The sequence below is a fragment of the Vombatus ursinus genome, unplaced genomic scaffold, assembly GCF_900497805.2.
Source record: "Vombatus ursinus unplaced genomic scaffold, bare-nosed wombat genome assembly UNPS02010284.1, whole genome shotgun sequence".
Lineage (NCBI taxonomy): Eukaryota > Metazoa > Chordata > Mammalia > Diprotodontia > Vombatidae > Vombatus > Vombatus ursinus.
Window position 1 is genome coordinate 13,639,144 of NW_020950062.1, and position 20,496 is coordinate 13,659,639.

Consider the following 20,496-nt stretch of genomic DNA (forward strand, 5'->3'; position numbering starts at 1 on the left):
TAAATGGGTTTGGAATACTCAGTTTAAGCATCACGTCCTATGTAAAACCTTACCTAATCCTCTTAGCTAGTAGCATCTCCTCCCAAAAAAATCACATTTAATTTACTTTGTATATATTTTGTATTATATATAATATATATTATATATGTATGTGTGTAATGTATGTGTGTATATATGTATTTATGTATATATACATAAATACATATATATACATATTATTTCTTCCAATAGAATGTCAGTTCTTTGAGGTCAAATACTATTTCCTTTCTGAAGTTTAATATCTACCTTTTAGCACAATGCTTTATATACATTGGTTGCTTAATAATTGCTTTTGACTGACTGATCTGGGGAAATTAATGTATCATTTCATTTAAGTGCCCTGGTTTAAATAGGATCATCATTAAAGAGTGAAGCTTAATGTAGTTTAAAATGGTCTATAAAAGGACCAGCTAAGTGGCACAGTGGATAGGGTGCCAGGCCTGAAGTCAGAAAGACTCACCTTCCTGAGTTCAAATCTAGTGACCCTGGGCAAGTCACTTAACCCTGTTTTCTTCAGTTCCTCATTTGTAAAATGAGCTAGAGAAGGAAATGGCAAACCCCTCCAGTATCTTTGCCAAGGAAACCCCAAATCAGGTCATGAAGAGTCAAAAATGACTGGACAACAGCAATACTCTGAATCATTATAAATGTTAATACTGAAGTAATGCGTCTTTATTTCTTCAATAGTGTGGTGTCATTAGTGTGAATATTTTCTCTACTACACAGATGCCCTTTTTTCCTCTCCCTTTGTTCTGAGCCTTACTGATCAGACTTCAGGAGTTGTTATGGCAAAAACAAATAAATCGTTCAGAATGGTAAACCTTCTGGAAGGAGAGTAATGAAAAGAAAAAAATGCTATCTCTCACTAATAATTTTAACCCAGATTTAAACTGTGAAAAGTTCAAGTATGTTTCCTTTTCTGGAAGTAGCCAGACCATGCTTTCTACTAAATATCCTGGTAATACAATAATTCTAAAAAGTCCCAAATATATTATTTTCTTTTTACCAGTGAATGAAACTAAGTTCTCTTTCAGTTTCCAGCATCTCTTTATTCAATCCATCATTTGCATTAGTATTAGAGTAATATTCCTAATGTATGTACCTGATTATACTATTACATTGCTCACAGACAGTGATTCTCTATTGCTTTTAGCACTGATCTACAAACATTTTTGATGATGCTTTCCAGAAAAAAAATAATATATCAGTTACAAGTATATTCATATAAAGAGGTTTTCAAAAGTCTCAGTGTGGTTTTAAGCTTTAATAGCTTAATAATGTACTAAGATTTTAAACACCTCATATTATCGTATTGATAAATATGTACACTAGAAAATTACAAAAAGTAGACATTTTTAAGGATGTGAGGTAAAAAAAGAAATCATTGGTTTTAAAGTCAATATGGAGCCCTTGGAATGTCTTGAGTAAGGGATTAATAATATGATTAGATTTACCCTTTAGGAAATGCATTTTGACATATTTGTGGAGGTTAGATTGGAAAGAATAGAGACTTGATGCAGACAGACCACTTCAGAAGCCTTTAAAATAATCTAGGCAGGAAATGATTAGGGTCTACAATAGAGCAGTATCTACCTGAGCAGATAGAAGAGCACAAATGTGAAAAACAAAGGTAGAATTGACAAAATTTGCTAATTGATTGGGAATGCAGAGTGAAGGAGATTAATCATCAATATTGTTGAAGGATCATGATGCCCTCAAAAATAATAAGGGATATAGAAAAAAAGGTAGGTTTGGGGGAAGAGATAATGTAATGAGATCTATGATGCAGATGACAACCCCTCCATGTGTGCTGATTCTCTGTAACTGCCAAGGTCTTTTGGATCCTTACTCTGCCATTTAGTATGTTAGCTGTATTTCTCTGAAAATTTAAAAAGAATGTCATCTTTGCCTTCCTTGAAGTCATTGATAAAAATTTCAGCTAGAGCAAGGCCATGGGCAAAGTCCAAAGCAATATATTAGAGGTTTTACTTCAGTATGGCATTAATACATTAATCAACATTTTTGGATCTAAGTCAGTTAATCTGTCATGAACCCAGAAATCCACATTTCTCCATGCTCTACACAAAATAGTGTGCAAAAAAATTGTCAATCACTCAGTTGAAATTCAAAGATACTAAGTTCATGGCATTACACTAACCTACTTGTCACAAAATATGAGCACCGGGAGAGACTCCTGAGGTCATTTGGCCATAGAAGCATAATTTTAGAGCTTGAAAGATAACAGAAATGAAACATTCCAGTTTCTTCATTTAAATGATAAGATAACTAAAGCCACATGATTTGCCCAAGGTCACACAAAGAATAGGTGGCATTCAATCTGGGGTCGTCTAACTCCAGATCAGTATTCTTTCCACTGTAGCTCATTGTTTCTTGGTCCAGTCCACACTTTAACAGGAATCACCTTGCTGGAGAGTTTTCAGAAGCATGGCAGGTGGGTGGTATTGGCCCCCAACACTCTAGAGTATGGCCTAAACCAGATTAAAATGTAATAGGGAAATATTTAACAAAATAAATTTAAAAAATACAATAGGACATAGATAATGTAATATGTTTTCTAAGTTATTAAAATCAGGAATCTTTATATACAGTTTAGTTGTACCCATTTATATTTGAGTTTGACACCACTGCATTATAGCACCTCTAACAAGTGGCTATCCAGCCTTTACTTTAACAGTTTCAGTCCTGGGGACCTCTTATATTTTCCAGGGCAGCCCATTCCAGTTTGAAACAGTTCTTATTGTTAGGAAGCTCTTCCTTATGTGATGCCTTCATTTGCTTCTTGCCACTTTCACTAGAGATACGTAGGTTGCATAGTGGTTAGAGCTCTGGATCTGCAGGTGACTTGAGTTGAACTCTGGCTTAAGCCATTTACTTACTTGGTGTGTGACCCTTGGCAAGTCACTTAACCTTTGTCTACTTCCTTTCTTTCATCTCTAAAATGGGTATAAGAAGTGATGTTTTGAGGATAAAATGAGATAATATTTTTATAACACTTTGAAAAATTTAAAGCTTTATGAATGCTAGCTATTAGTTATTTAACTATTTACTATTTCAGATTATTTCATACTTCTGCCCCCTCTGGTCAAACAGAATAATTTTAATCCTTCTTCCTTTAAATACATGAGTATAGCTGTCATCTCTCTTCTAGGGCAAAAATTCCAGTTTCTTTAATTAAGTTTTGTATGACATAATCTCCTGACCCTTCAACATCATGGATGTGGACATTTGTATCTGTTCTACTTTACGAAATATAGCACCTAGAACTGAAAAGAAAATAGAAGTAACTCATATTCACATAGCTTTTATGTTTTGTAAATTGAATTTTTATAGCTCTATTTTAGACAGCATTTGAGACATGAAAAAATCAAGACTAAGAGAGCTTGAGTCACTAAGAGTCACCTGGGTCTAAGTACTATGAATATTCCTCTATACCAGAAGCTTTTAGCCTTTGTTGTGTAATGAGCCTAATTGGTAGTATGGAGAAGTCAATGAACCCCTTTCTCATAATAATACCTTTTAATAACTGAAGGAAATTTTAGCATTCTGTTAGAAGTTAGCAAAAATAAAAATGCATTTTTCCATATAAGTTTATATTCCTTCTGAAATCCACAGGCTCCATATTAAGAACCAATGCTCTTTACCATATTGTGGCAATGAAATCAAGTTAGGTCTTTTCAGTGTTTAAAGGCTTTGGTGGTCACTTTCTTTCCACTTAGAAATACACACATACATGTAACCACAGAAAAGCATAAATTCTTCAAAATGTCAGCATACAAAAAATAATCTTGACATTTTCTACCATGCTATATATTTACTTCTATGGAATTTTGTACCAAAAATGTCCATATAGTAATTAAATGTTTTGTGACTGCTTTATGCCATATGACATAAGTGATAGAAAAATATAAGTCTAAAACTAACAAAAAATATTATTTTCACTTGCTCTTATCATATCATAGACCTTGAGGGGAAAGTACCTTAGAGGCCATCAAGCCCCAAACCCTTCTTTTACAGATGAGGAAACTGAGTCACAGAGAGGTTAATTGACTTTCTGCTGCTAATAATTGTCTAAAGGTGAATTTGAACACAGATCTTCTTAATTTCAAGTCCAGTGACTTATCCATTACATCACACTGCCTCTCTTGATTCTGTCATTTCAAAAAAATTAATATTTTTAAAGTAGATTTAGTAACTTCTCTACTGATAGTCATTAGTAATCATGGTATTCTAAATATTCCCCTTCTCAGAATAATGACTTTCCTGGAAATGACTTTTGATTTTTTTACCTGAGAGAATGTGTTCTGATTCAGTTAAATTTGTTTTTATTTAATTATGTGTTTTATTTAATATTCATTGTATTTAATAATCAAAGTAATGAAAATATTTAAATTCCTTCATGTTGAATTTGAATCATTCCACAAATTTTTATTGAGTACATACTATATTCAAGACACAGTGCTCCCATTTATATAACATTTTACATTTTATTTCACTTCATGTAGTTTTCAATTTCAAAAAGATTTGATCCCTGTCATCGTAGATTTTAAAACTTAGTAGGGAGATAAAGCCTATATATATAACTACAATACAAATTATAAACTGCCATAAGAGAGAAACAAAGTTCAAAGAAGGAGAAATTACTTTCAGCTAGAAAGATGAAAAAAGACTTCCAGGAGAAGGTAGTATATTAGAGCTAGAGGAGGGTTTTTACTTGGATATTATTTTTATGATAAAGGTAGGGATTTCTATTTTACTATGATTTAAATATTTTGGGGAACTCCCAGGTGAAGAAATGCCCTTGACCTATCCAGATAGTGAATTTCTCTATAACTTTTAGTATCAGAGAGTTGTCTGTGGCCCTGAGAAGTTAAGTGATTTGCCCAGAGTCACCGAGCCAGTTTATGACACAGGAGGGTCTTGAACTCTAGTCTTACTTGATAGGAGGCCAGATCCCTGTTCATTACATCAACCTGCCTCTCCAATTTTTCTGAATTCCTAATAATTCTGTTTGGTAATCTAATATGTTGAGGAAATTTGGCATGTCAATTGGTCAGTAAATTTGGTTAATTATATTAATTGACTTGCTCATAAAAGCTTCCTAGGACTCAGGAAAGGCTTCATAGAGAAGGTGGTACATAAATTCAGTCTTGAAGGAAGAGAGAAAATTCAGAAAGGCAGAGATGATGGTGGAGAATATTTAAGGGTGTGCAGGACAACTTTTATAAATGTACTTTTAAAAAAACTTAAACCTATTCTCAAATAGCTAAGGTTTAAAAATATATTTTATAAAAATGTCCTTAAATTTGACAAATAAACCTGTTGTTATTTATTGAAATTTCATAGCTAAATAGCTCTCCAGCTCCTTATTAATGCTATAGTCAGCTGTGGGACAGATAAGTCTAGAACTGACCAGAAGAGACCAAGACTTGAGCTGGTTTGTCCTATGGAGTGACCAAAATGGCACATATACTAGAGATCAGGCAGAGAATTTATAAAGTTCTTATACTGATGGGTTACACAATCACAGTGATTTGTATTATGGACATGATCTGAGGGATTCAGATGTCCAAGATGGGAAGAGGACAAAGGCAGAAATAATGTAAGTGTGTATGGGCCAAATGGGTAAAAGCAGGCTGGGAGTCAGAAAATCGTTTTACAGCTGTTGAAAACAGTATCTTGGTGATCTTTTAATAGTCCAAATCTCTTGATTTTACCTACTTTCCCACAAAGTTTTTCCTGGTATTTCTGGTTGGTGCCAATCTATCTCCTTAGTTCTTTTATGGATTTTGGTTTTCTGCCCTCAAATATGGATATCATATAATATTGCATGTGGTATCCACGTCTAAATATTATGTTCCTTGAAAATAAGAATAATGTCTTGCCTCAATTAATCTTCTCCTCCTAGCTTAGCACAGTTCTCTACAAATGATTATTTATTGCCTCTTATTCCCAATAAAGAAATAGGCTCAAAAAGTTAAGTGATTTAAGTCAATAAATATTAAAGTTCTTACTATGTGCCACACACTGTGATAAGTGCTAGAGATACAAAAAGAGGCAAAAGACAGTCCCTGACCTCAAGGAGCTCAAAAGCTAATGAGGGAAACAACAACCAAAATACTTACAAACTATACAGGAAAAATAGAAAATAAAAGAGAGAAGCCATTAGAATTAAGAAGGATTGAGAAAGGCTTCCTGTAGAAGATGGAATTTTAGTTGTGACTTGAAGGAAGTCAGGAAACCCAGTAGGTGGGGATGAGGAGGGAGAGCGTGCCACGTATTGGGGGGGGGCAATCAGAGATAATGCCTAATGCTGAGAGATGGAGTTTCTTGTTTGAGGAATAGCTAGGAGGCCAATGTCATTGTGTCTAAAAGTACATGGAAGGGAATAAGATGTAAGAAGACTGGGAAGGCAAGGGCAAGGGGCAGGTTATGAAAGGTTTGCTATGAGGATTCTGTATTTGATCCTAAGGGTGAAAGAGAGCTACTGGAGTTTATTGGGGGTGGGGAGAAAGGAGCCAACATAGTCAGATCTGCGTTTTAGGAAAATCACTTTGACAGATGAATGAAGGAGAGAACTGAGGCAGACAGACCCACCAACCCACTATTGCCAATAGTTCAGGCGTGAACTGATTTGGGCCTGGACCAGAGCGGTATCAGGATCAGAGGAGAAAAAGGAATGTTTTTGAGAGATATTGAAAAGGTGAAATTGACAGGCCTTGGCAACAGATAAGATTTGGAGATCGAGGAGTTCAGAATGACACCTAAGTTGCAAACCTGGGGGACTGGGAGAATGGTATTTCTCTCTATAATAAGAGGAAGTTAAAAGAGGTGGTGTTGGGGAAAAGATAATGAATTCAGTTTTTGATATATTGAGCTTATGATGTCAACTGAACCTCCAGTGGGAAAAGTTTGAAAGCAGTTAGAAATGTAAGACTGGAGGTCAGGAGAAAGGTTAAGGCAGGATAGGTAGATTTTAGATTCATCAGAGATGATGATTAAATCCATGAGAGCTGATGAGATCCCTAAGTGAAATAGAGGGAGAAGAGAAAAAGGCCCAATTAAGTTTAGAGATTGTGATGTAGATGAGAACCCACCAAAGGATACTGAGAAAGAACAGTCTGCAAGATAGGAAGAGAACTAAGACAGCGTGGCGTTTCCAAAAATTTAGAAAGAAGAGAGTATCAAGGAGAAGAGGGTGATTAGCAGTGTCAGAGGCTGCAAAGGTTGAAGAGAATTAGGATTGAGAAAAGGCCATTGGATTTGCCAATTAAGAGATGATAAGTAACTTTGGGGAGAGTGGTTTCAGCAGAATGACAAAGTCAGAAGTCAGATTTTTAAGGGGTTAAGTGAATAAGAAGAAGGAAACTGAAGGCACCTATTGTAAATGGTCTTTCTAAGGAATTTGTCCAAGTGTATAGGAGGAGAGTTAGCAGGGGTGGAAGGATCAAGTGAGAGATTTTTGAGGCTGGAGGAGACATGGGCATGTTTGTAGGCAGTAGGGAAGGAGCCAGTAGGCAGGCCCTGCCTTGTTAGTGCCACATCTGAGAATAGAAAACAAATCTCATGATTCCTAGTTCAGTGTTCTTTTTGGTATACTCTCTTCATCACCACTGTTTTTCCATTTTCTTATAAGATGACAGAACATAAGAGCTACATTGCTAGGAGTCGTTGTTTAATGGTCTAATGTGGCCGAGAGAGCACAAGCCAAGATAGAACCTAAGAATATAGACATGTCAGGATTCAGTATTTAAAATACCCAAAAAAACAAAAGAGGTACACAATGGAGTTATTAGAACAAGAGATAATGAAAATGTGTCAAGACATAGAATAGGCAGACATGTCTACATAATGACATGAGTGAGACTGGTCTGTCTATCATCTTCCCTGCTCTAAAAGAGCCTTTTTAATCAAAGCCATATAAGGGCAAGCGGATTGATACTATTCTCCCAAATGAAGCAGGATTTTGCAAGAGCCAGTTTTTACATCATCTCTAACTATAACAAGACTGATCAGCTGGATCCTTTGGGGGAGTCTTCATAGTTCTAACAGTTAAAGACTTCATCAAAATCTGCCAAGGCAGGGATCATATCTATCTAAAGAAATTATTTAGATTGGCATTCTTTTGCTTTGGCATTGAGCCCAATTGTTTTGTTTTCTCTGTTAAACTTAATGCTGAGAATTTATATCAGAGAATATTCAAACCTCTTACTGGTTAGTAAGCTGTTGAATAACACAGCTTTTGTTATAATTTGTTTATTTACTGTGCCGTTACCTAAGTTTCTACATGTATTATCAGAGCATAGATGAATATGGGAAGCTTTGAAAAAGGAATCTATTTTGAATAACAGATTTTTTTACTTTCATAATTAAAAAAATTTTCCCTGTGCTAGAGTCTTGTGGATAAGACATGTCTTTGGCACATTACCTTTTTAATCTTGGGAGCCTAGTCTCCTTTTTTTTGTCACTGCTCTTTTCAGCTAAGGATTTACCATCATAAAAAGTACAAGTGTTACAAATGTCTTGTTCTCAATAGGTTTCTCAGGGCCCCAGTATAACATAGCTGATTTATTTACTAGCTTCAGGGGACAAAATCATTGCTATTTCTTAGATTGCAGGATTGGTTAAAGATTATTAAGAAAGAATGTCAGTCATAAAATAAAAGGATGATCATGTAGTCCCTTTTCAGCACTTGCATCCTACTAAAATTGCTACCTTTTCTTATGAGTAAGAAAAGCCCTTCTCTAAAATGACAATTCTTGCTGTTCATAAGTCATGGTTTTTCTTTTACCTTCATGAGAAATTTTCTAATAATTTTGAAAACTACTTTTTCCTACTATCTATTTGATGAAAAGAAAGGAAGGGGAAAAAGAATTAACATTTATATATTGACTACTGTGTATTAGGCACTGTGCTAAGAACTTTCAAAAATATCTCATCTGAGTTTCGAAACAATCCTTCAAAGAGATACTATTATTATCTTTGTTTTAGAATAAAGGAAACTGAAACAAGCAAAAATTACGTGACTTGCCCAAGATCACACAACTAGCAAGGGCTGGATGTGAACTCTGGACTTCCTGTCATGAGGTCTAGCACTCTATCCATTGTGCTACCAACTGTCCTCACAATTATATATTATACTATTATATCACATTGTATGTATAAAATAAACATTTTAAGTCTGTGATTTCATTGGTATGGATTACTCCTCTATCGATATAGGTCACTACTTCCCTGTGTGATAAAAAATGGCCTTGATGATTTGCCATAGAATGAAAATGTCTTCTGCGACCTAACCTTACCTCATGGGTATGAAATTCTTTTGCCCCGTTTTTACAGATGACAGATGTTAGCTAGATTCTAAGTATCATCTTTGGTCCTGCACTTGAAGATTTTCCGTCTTAACAGGGCCTAGTAGAATTTGTGTCCCCCTAGCATAGGCCTTGAGAACTATATGTGACCCTGGGGAAGTCACTTAACTTTTATTTGCCTGTTTCCTCAGCTGGGGGTAATAATAGCATCTTCCTCCTAGGGTTGATGTGAAGATCAAATGAGATATTAATTGTTAAGCGCTTAGAATGGTACTTGGCCTATAGTAAGTACTATATAAAATGTTATGTCATGTTATCTATCTATCTCTGTCTATTTATTCAATCACCTCTATATCATGAGGAGATGGCAGAGGAGGGTATTAATGGAAGGAACACATATTCAGACTCACCCATGAGTGCAGCTATTTGTATATTCTCTTTACAAATCTAGGTTAGATGGGAGCTACCAATAGAAACATGTTTCGGAAGGAAACAGTAACTATGTAATTTGGGGATTTTGATAAAGCACCTTCAGTCAGAAGAGAACCAACACCCAGGAGACAATTCCTTCTGCCTCCATAGATGATGAGGAAAGGGAAAAGGAAGGAAGGGAGAAGAGATTTTTAATGACTACACCACAAGTCTCTTATATAAGCTGCCCTCATATCACTACCACTTGTGTTGTTTCCTTTAGTTTGCATCACTTAATTATGACTGTGATGTTTACTTGGAAAGCTTCCTTTTCCCTTGTGTCACTGGGCTGTGGCTCTTCGCAATCCAGAACTGCAGGCTTTTGGCCAACACAGTATCGCCACACATAAGTGCCTCTTATTTAATTTCTATCAATTAATGAGTACTTGAAATTATATTTTAATTTTTAATATTTTAAAAGTAGATTTCATGGATTGTGTGCCTGGTAGAAGACCTAGATTTTAAAGATCTTAAGGAAATACAGAAATAGATATTATAATGATTTAGTGTTCTAAGTGAAAATTCACAAAGAATGACATATTCCTTTAGGACTCTATAATGAACAGTTTGGCATAATTAACAATTCATTTTCTTAATACTTAATAACAAGGGCTGCTCAACAATTAATTAGTCTTGTTTAATTTACAGGAATTTATGCAAATGTAGCTTATAATTAAAAACGTATGAGCTAAGCAAATCATTAAAATTCTCATATAAAATGTTGAGCCATACTCTCTTAGGCTTTCATTTAATTCTTCCAGGCAACAGTTTACTGTTTCATACATTACTACTACAGTAGACTGAATGATTTTGTTGAGTGGTGAGAGCTTGTGCATATCTCAAGGATTAACAGGAAGTAGCTTAGCCACGAGAGTCTGACTCATTGTATTTTTAATAGAGATAAGATATTTTCTCAGCCTTTGCATCATCTCTAACTATAACAAGACTGATCATATGCCTGTGTTTATTTTATTCTCAGCATTATGTGGAGGTGATGTTCGAGGGCCTAGTGGAACAATCTTATCCCCTGGATACCCTGAGTTCTATCCAAATTCCTTGAATTGCACATGGACTGTAGATGTAACCCATGGAAAAGGTAATATCTTTCATGTAATGATGATTTGGTTAGCTTCTGTAGTTTTTTGAATGGCATCAGCTTTTGTTTCATTATATCACCTATGATGCAATTCCACATGAGTTTTAAAAAAAAGTTAGCACTGAAATTTGCGCACAGAATTAAATTTTTGGGATGGCAGCAAAGAATCAGGTTTAATAGGCAAGGTTCTCAATCAGAGGCTTACTTGCTTTGGATCAGAATATTGACTTAATCGAGATTTACTGTCTTTTGATACTTTAATGTGTTTTGATTTCATCATCCCTCTCTGCCCCCAAGTTTCTTTCCCTTTCTGAAAGTGCTGAAACTAGGTTGGGAAAAGTAGACTGCCATAACCTGACTCTCCCAAGACTCACTTCCTGATCTGGACAGTTCCCCTCAAAGACTCACATGAAACACTTAGAAATTAATACATTTTGACCTCACAAACTCCACCCTCCAACTGAGCCACTGGGGCAAAGAGGGGACATATCTTCCCATCTCCCCACCCTTAGGGAACCCTAATCAGACTTGATTCTACCTTCATTTCTACCAAAGAGGAGATTTCTCCATACACTCCTCCCAAAGTCAGCTTAAGAGGAAAATCAGATTTTCCCTTTTTTAAAGTAAATTCTCTAGAGCATACATTCCTTGAGAATAGGGATTTTTTTCATCAATTGAATGTGTGTTCTGAGTGACTAACATGGGTGCCCATTACCTGGAAGTGCTCAATAAATTATTGTAAGGTTTGATAGAGAAGTTGATTGAATTTAGGTAGAACACAGCTTCAACTTGGCTTCTCTTTCAGAAAATTAATTGAAGGAAATTTCTTATCGAGAGCCCAAAGAGCTTCTTCAGTGAAGAGTCAATTGAGTAGCTGATTTAGATAACAGTGTTAGATAACAGTGTCATAAAGTGTTGTGAATTGAATCACTGTCCCCATATCCCAGAACTGTAGCCATGCATTCATCAATATCCTCAATTGTGATTCTTGTGAATAACCTCAGTCTATTGTGCTTGTTCATGTTATGTATTCCCTTCATTTTCAGAGCTTTTTAGACCCTAAAATCATTTCACACAATACAAGGTATCAGAGTATGATTTTAGGGGATAATGCATACGTACACATATGCATACACACATACAAACATCCATACCATCTGTACATAATTAATATTTTGTTTTGAACCATTGCTAATATGTTTTCTTTAGGGGAAGTGGGAAGTTGTGACTTGTAATTGCATACTTATTAGGAACTCTTCTTGTAGAAACTTCATTCACTAGCACAAATGGACATTTTTCTACAACTTATGGTTTTAGACAGTTGCTTTGAATGCTGAATAGTTCAGAGATTGCCAGTGTTCACACAGCCAGTATATGTTAAAGGTGAACTTGAACCAAGTCTTCCTGGCTCAAGGATGGTTCTCATTTTCTCTGCTCTGATAATTTTCCCACATTATTTTTTAAATTATCTTTAGCTATTTAACATTTTTATACTTTGTTTCCCCAGTTAAATTGTAAGCTCCCAAAATACGAGAAGAGTCTTCTATTTCTTTTGTGTCAGTTTCCTCAACCTCCACTATCTTACCCACCCCTACTAACTTCCTTCTCATTGCTATGCATGATAGAATTTAAATAAATACTTACAGAATAAATGAAAGAATTTCCCTTATGTTGTGTCCACACAAAATGAAAATAACCATTCAAACTGAAAAATTCAGCAATTAGACCAGTCAATGTGATTGTTTTGGCAACAGCCTAATGGTTATTTTTTAAACCCAGAAAAAAAAATTGTGTTACAAATGTATGGAGAGAAAATTCCACAGCATGAAAATGTAATTACTTATTATGAATTATATATTTATAGTAATCAGTGGTACAAACAGTATATTAACCCCAATAAGAAAAAAATAGTTTCTAAAAAAGAGAACTGTGAATGCTAATTCCATAGAAACTGGTTCTTTTCAAAGAAACAGTAGCTTTTATTTTGCTTGTAATAATAGATATCACATTTAATTTATATGTGTAACCTTTGTGTGGGTTACATTCCATACTCTTTGTATGGAGTGCTTACTGATTTTGCTATCAGAGAATCCAAGGAAGGAGGGAAGGTGTTTTATCTTGGTTAGAATAGAATGATATTTTCTGCTTTGCTTAGAGGCAGAATCACAGAATCTGAGTTGGAAGGGACCTTGCAGTTTATCTAGGTATGAAGATCTTCTTGATAGATTAATAGATCATAAGATCATAGATTTGGCACAGTAATTGATTGTAAAGGGCATCTAGTCTAACCCTCTCATTTTGCAGATGAAAAAACAGAAGCTCAGAGAAATTAAGTGACCAGCCCACGGTAACACAGGTCATAACTAACAGATCATGGACTCAAAGCCAGGTCCTCTGACTCCACATCCAGCACTCTTTCCTCTGAACCATGCTACCCTTCATCCCACTGGTGCTAGTTGTGCCCTCTAGGGCCAACAAGAGGGGGTGGAGCCAAGATGGCAGAGGGAAAGCAGTGACTTGCTAGAGCTCTCCCCCAAACCCCTCCAAATACCTACAAAAAATGGCTCTAAACAAATTCTAAAGCAGCAGAATTCACAAAAAAACAGAGTAAAACAAATTTCCAGCCCAAGAGAACCTGGATGGCTGATCGGAAAGGTCTATCGCGCTGGGCTGGGAGAGGAGCGCAGTGCAGTGTGGGAGCCCAGGCCGCAGCAATCCTGGAGCAGGCCTCAGAGGACTGAATCATGGGCAGCTGTGGCAGTTTCCAGACTTCTCAACCCACGAACACCAAAGACAACCTAGAAGGTCAGTGGGAAAAGTCTGTTACTGCAGTGAGAGAAGAAGTTAGATCTCAGCCACCCCAAGGGCAGCGGCTGGCTTCTGAGCTTCCAGCCTACAGACTGAGGGAGAATCAAGTGGCTGATCGGAGGGGGATTGCAAGGATCTCTTTGCCAGGGCTGAGGCAGGAATCTTTTGTTTAACCTGTGCTTGGATCTGGGTCACAGTTCTGAGGGGCGGTCCTGGGGCAAGGAGGAGCGCTGGCGTGGTGGAGCTTGTTTTGGCGGTGGAAAGGAAACACCTCGCCCCTTATCATAGAACCTTGGAATAACTGAAAATTTACAGGTCCCTAGAAGTATCTCTGAAAACAGCTGTACAAACCCCTGAAGCTTGGGACAGTACATTCTCCACATTGGAAATAGACTATTACCTTAACAAAGAGTTTAAAACTCAAGTAATTGGTTGGGATCATGAGCAAGCAGTGCAAAAAGAGTCAGACTATATTATCTTACTTTGGTGACAAAGAAGATCAAAACATACAACCAGAAGAAGAAAACAAAGTCAAAGCTCCTACATCCAAAACTTCCAAGAAAAATATGAATCAGTCCCAGGCCTTGGAAGAAATCAAAAGGGATTTTGAGAAGCAAGTAAGAGAAGTGGAGGAAAAACTGGGAAAAGAAATGAGAGTGATGCGAGAAAATCATGAAAAGTAAGTTGACAGGTTGCTAAAGGAGACCCAAAAAAATACTGAAGAAAATAACACCTTAAAAAATAGCCTAACCCAAATGGCAAAAGAGGTCCAGAAAGCCAATGAAGAGAAGAATGTCCTAAAGAGCAAAATTGGACAAATGGAAAAGGAAGTCCCAAAGATTACTGAAGAAAATACTTCCTTAAAAATTAGAATAGAGCAATTGGAAGCTAGTGACTTTATGAGAAATCAAGACACTGTAAAACAAATCCAAAAGAATGAAAAATTAGAAAACAATGTGAAATATCTCATTGGAAAAACAACTGACCTGGAAAATAGATCCAGGAGAGAGAATTTAAAAATTATTGGATTACCTGAAAGCCATGATCAAAAAAAGAACTTATACATCATCTTTAAAGAAATTATCAGGGAAAACTGCCCTTATATTTTAGAACCAGAGGGCAAAATAGAAATTGAAAAAATCCACCAATCTCCTGAAAGAGATCCCCAAAGGAAAACTCCTAGGAATATTGTAGCCAAATTCCAGAGTTTCCAGGTGAAGGAGAAAATATTACAAGCAGCCAGAAAGAAATAATTCAAGCATTATGGAAATACAATCAGGATAACACAAGATTTAGCAGCTTCTACATTAAGGGACCGCAGGGCATGGAATATAATATTCCAGAGGGCAAAGGAGAAAGGATTACAACCAAGAGTCACCTACCCAGCAAAACTGAGTATAATCCCTCAGGGGAAAAAAATGGTCATTCAGTGAAATAGAGGACTTTCAAGCATTCTTGATGAAAAGACCAGAGCTGAATAGAAAATTTGACTTTCCAATACAAGACTCAAGTGGAACATCAAGATGTAAACAGGAAAGAGAAATCATAAGAGACTTATTAAGGTTGAACTGTTTACATTCCTGCATGGAAAGATGATATTTGTAACTCATGAGACCTTTGTCAGTAATAGGGTACTTGGAGGGAAAAAATTATATGTATATATAGATAGATAGATAGATAGATAGATAGATAGATAGATAGATAGATAGATAGATAGAAAGATGGATAGATAGATAAATAGATAGAGGGCACAGAGTGAGTTGAAGATGAAGGGGTCATATCTGGAGAATAAAATTAAGGGGTGAGAGAGGATTATACTAGGAGAAGTAGGGCCAACAAGACAAGTCAAGTACTCATCCTTATGACATCTCCGGATAGTTGTGGACAACTGTCAAGCTCTCCTAACTCTTCTCTTCTTCAGTCTGTCCACCCCCAGTTCACTTAACCAGTTCTTATTTGGTATATCTCAGGGTTTTTACTGTCCTGCTTGCTGTCCTCTGGATTCTTTTCAGTTTATTAATGTCTTCTCTAAAATGTGACGCTTATAACTGAACAAAATATTCCAGGTGTGATCTAACAAAAGCAGAATAAAGTGAGACTATAACCTCCCTCATCATGGTCACTGTCTCCTTTAATACAGTTGAAGAACAATAACAACACCATCATTATCATCACCATCATTAACAACTAACATTTATACCACACTTTAAGATTTTAAAATGCTTTATAAATGTTGTATCATTTGATCCTCTCACCAACCCTACGTGGTAGGCACTATAATTATTCCTCTTTTAGAGAAGATAACACTGCAACAGAGGTTAAGTAGTTTGCCCAGGGCCACATAGCTAGCCAGTTTCTGAGTCTATATTTGAATTCAGATATTCCTGACTCCAGGCCTAGCCACCAAGCCACCTCTCAAGACTGTTCATTTTGTTGCCTGCCGTACTACATTGTTGCACTAAAAGCAGTGCACTAAAAGCCTTACATAATTACAGAACCATGGTTGAAAGGGACCTCAGAATCAACAAGTCTAAGTCACATTTAAAATGGATTCCCATTATAACATACTTAACAGGTTTCACCTGGTCTCTCCTTGAAGATCCCAATGAAGGCCAACTCTCCACCTCCCAAGGCAGCCCACTCCACTTTTCATAAACTGGGATTGTTAGGAAGTTGTTTGTTTGTTTCTTAAATTAAGCCTAAATTTTCCTCTTTGAAGCCTACACTTGTTCCTTTTGGCTTTGCCCTCAATAGCCAAACAGAAACAGGTCTAATCCCTTTTCCACAAGAGAACTCTTCAAATGCTTGACAACTATAATGTTCTACCTGAATCTTCTTTTCCTTTAGGCTAAATATCCTTTTTTTTTTCCCTTGAGCTAAACTCCATATGATATCAACTTAAGGCCTGTTACCATACTGGTTGCCCTCCTCCAGACATTTCAGCTTATTCATGTTCTTCTCAAACTGTGGCATCCACAATTGAATGAAATACTTCAGATGTGATATGAATGGAATTGTGAATTCCCTTTCCTGGAAGCTATTCCTGGCCTACTGGAATCAAAGATCCCACTAACATTTTTGGTTGGCACAGTGTTCTACTGACCATACTTAGTTTGTAACCCAGTAACACTCTTAGGTCTTTGTTAGTGGGACTATTTTCTAACCATGCCTGAACCATCTTGAACTTGGGAGGGTGATTTTTTTTAAAATGAAGTTTAAGACTTTATCTTATCACTATTAAATTTCATCTCATGAAATTTGGTTCAAAATTCATCTCTTATACCAGGATCTTATACCATCTCTTATATGCAAAGTGGGTACATGATTTAAACATAAAGAGTGACACCATAAGCAAATTAGAAGAACAAGGAATAGTCTACCTGTCAGATCTGTGGAGAAGGGAAGAATTCATGACCAAACAAGAGATAGATAGCATTAATTTTGATTACATTAAATTAAAAATCTTTTGCACAAATAAAACCAGTGTAACCAAGATTAGAAGGAAAGCAGAAAGCTGGGAAAATATTTACAGCAAAGGCCTCTGATAAAAGCCTCATTTCTTAAATATATAGAGAACTGAGTCAAATTTATGAGAATACAAGTAATTCCCCAGTTGATAAATGGTCAAAGGATATGAACAGGGAGTTTTCAGATAAAGAAATCAAAGCTGTCTATAGGCATATGAAGAAGTGCTCTAAATCACTTTTGATTAGAGAAATGCAAATTAAAACAATTCTGAGGTACCACCTCACACCTATCAGATTGGCTAATATGACAAAAAAGGAAAATGATAAATGTTGTAGAGGATGTGGGAAAATTGGGCCACTGATGCACTGTTGGTGGAATTGTAAACTGATCCAACCATTCTGAAGAACAATTTGGAACTATGCCCAAAGGGCAACCAAACGGTGCATCCCCTTTAAACCAGCTATACGACTACTAGGACTATATCCCAAAGATGTAGTAAAAAAGGGAAAAGGACATACATGTGCAAAAATATTTATAACAGCTCTTTTTGTGGTGTCAAAGAAATAGAAATTGAGGAGATGCCTATCAATAGGGGAATGGCTGAACAAGCTCTGGTATATCAATGTAATGGAATACTATTTTACAGTAAGAAATTATGAACAGGCAGATTTCAGAAAAACCTGGAAAGACTTGTACAGATTGATGCAAAGTGAAATGATCAGAATCATGAAAACACTGTATACAGTATCAGCAACATTGTGTGATGATCAGCTATGAATGACTCAGCTCTTCTCAGTAACATAATGATCCAAGACATGTACAAAGGACTCATGAAGGAAAATGCTATCTAAATCCAGATAAAGACCTGATGGATTCTGAACGCAAATTGAAACATACTTTTTTTTCAGTTACTTTATTCTTTTTTGTGTTTTTTTTTCCTTTTGATCTATTTCTTCTTTCACAACTGTGGCTAATGTAGAAATATGTTTTACATGATAGCATGTGTATAACCTATATCAAATCGCTAGGAAGAGGGGAGAGGAAGAAAGGAGGGGCAAAAATTTGAAACTCAAAAATCTTATAAAAATGAATGCTAAAAATTGTCTTGACATGCAATTGGGGGAAAAATAAAATACTATTAAAATTATAAGAACAAACACTTTTTAAAAACTTGAGAACTCTGACCACCTAAATGATCAACAATGATTCCAGAAGACTGATAAAGAAGAGCATTACCTACGTCATGGCAGAGAGAAAGTAGATTGATATGTAAAATAAGAAATTCATTTTTGGATGTGACTGATAGGTGTGTATGTTTTAAGTGACTGTGCTTTTGTAATACAGGAGCTGTCCATTTCTGTCTCTCTCTCTGTGTCCCTCTCTGCCTTTCTCTCTCTCTCTTTCCTTTTCCTTTTCTTTCAGGTGTGAAGATGGAAGGAGGACAAAAACGAATGCTTGATATTTTTTTTAATCTAGTTTTTCAAAATGTCAGTCAATAAACATTTATTAAACACCTAAAAGAGCCCCAAATGAAAATTCATCTTTTAAGATTGTTTTCAATTCTAATTCTGCCATAAATAGTGTTTTAGCTATCCCTCCTGGCTTTGTGTCATCTGCATACTGGAGAATCATGGCCTCTGTTTCTTCATCCAAGTTGTAGAATAAAAATTAAATAGCATAGAGCAATGAACCGATTCTGAGATTTACACTGGAAAACCACTTCCAAACTGATGTCACACCACTGATGACTACTCTTTGAGACCACTCTTTCAGCCATTTTTAATTAATTTAATAATTAATAATAATTTAATAATATTTTAACATATTTGTTATAGGTTTAATATAATATATTTATTATATTATACTATATATTATATATAATGATTTAATAATAGTACTAATTTAATAATGTCATCTCTCCATCTTTTCCACAAGAAAACATGCTACTTAGTGAAATGTTTTTCTAATATCTCATTCAACTGCATCCATGGCATTCTACTGACCTGCTAGTGTAGTACAACTAACCAAAAAGAAATAAACTTACTCTGGCTCTATCTCTTCTTGATAAAAACATTCCAGTGTCTTTTCTCAGTCTTAAGTAGCCATCCCTTTAATTATGTATTCCAGAATTTTGTCAGAAATCAAAGTCAAGCTCATGGGCCTATGGTTTGAAGACTCTATTTTCTTCATTTTTTGAATATCAAAACATCTGTATTTCTTCAGATTTGTAGTACTTCTGTTCTTTTTCATAGTCATTCCAAGATTTTTGACAGTGGCCCAATAATCATTGAGTACTAGTTCCTTGGATGAAATTCATCTGCATCTGATGTCTTGAATTCCTCATGATGCTCTCCTTTACTATCTCCCTACTTGACTTGATTCTTATTTTCATATTAGCCATTTCTGTCATGCTCTTCAAAGGCCAAAGTCCCTCCTCTGTGGCGGTCAAAACAGAAGTAAATAAGAAGTGTGAGAGGTCCTCTTCATCTTCAGTTACTTTCATTCCATCTGTCTCTAGTATTAGTCGTATCCTTTCTTTGATCCTCTTATTTTCCCCATTATAGCTTAAAACCATGTTCTCAGTTTTCCTCCATAGCTTTAAGACATTTTGAGCTTTAGTACCCATGATATATTTATACAAGTAATTTTATATTACTTGTTTTTAATCCTACTTTGTGTATCTCTTTTAAAAAATAAGTTGTTTACTGAGGTTTCTGTATGTTCATCACCATTTTTATATAACTCTCCCTGTTCCTTCTCTTTTTGTCTTCAGAATTTCATTCTTGAGTACTTCCACTCACCTGGGCTGCCTCCTTCATAGACTTTTAAGCCATGACATTTTGCCATTTCTTTCAGTGATCCATTTGAGTTCTGCTGTACTGAAATCCATGGCTCATGTTAGTTATGTCTGACCTTCCTGTTTCTGTACCGCACATTTTAAAATGGGGTGATCAATTCTCTTTAATATTCCCATAATTTTGTCCCCAGCACTATGTCCTCTTTTATAAAAATCAGATCAAGAAAAACAGTTATCCTTATTGTTTTATCAAACTTTTGATCTTGTCTTTATGTGCTTTTGATGATCTTCCCTACCATGGCTAACTTTAGTGGATCATGTGGTCATTTTTCTCTCTTTCCTCTGTTCAAAACACTTTTGATCAGATGTCTGAACTCTTTGAAATCTATTCTGCTCAAATATAGATTGTATATTAGATGATGTGTTATAGTACCATTCTTACGTTTCATAAATTCTAAGATTGCAGTCGTTTCTTCCCATGATTCTTA

At 35.7% G+C, this 20,496-nt stretch overlaps 1 protein-coding gene across 3 annotated transcripts in view; it reads left to right on the forward strand.

Annotated features, from left to right (window-relative positions):
• The window catches only part of CSMD3 (CUB and Sushi multiple domains 3), a 1,542,511-nt gene that overhangs the window by 1,048,349 nt on the left and 473,666 nt on the right, over positions 1-20,496 (forward strand). For all 3 annotated transcript variants that reach the window (XM_027854053.1, XM_027854054.1, XM_027854055.1), the window contains one exon: positions 10,819-10,935. In XM_027854053.1, coding sequence (XP_027709854.1) covers positions 10,819-10,935 — 117 coding nt within the window. The remainder of the gene's footprint in view (positions 1-10,818; positions 10,936-20,496) is intronic.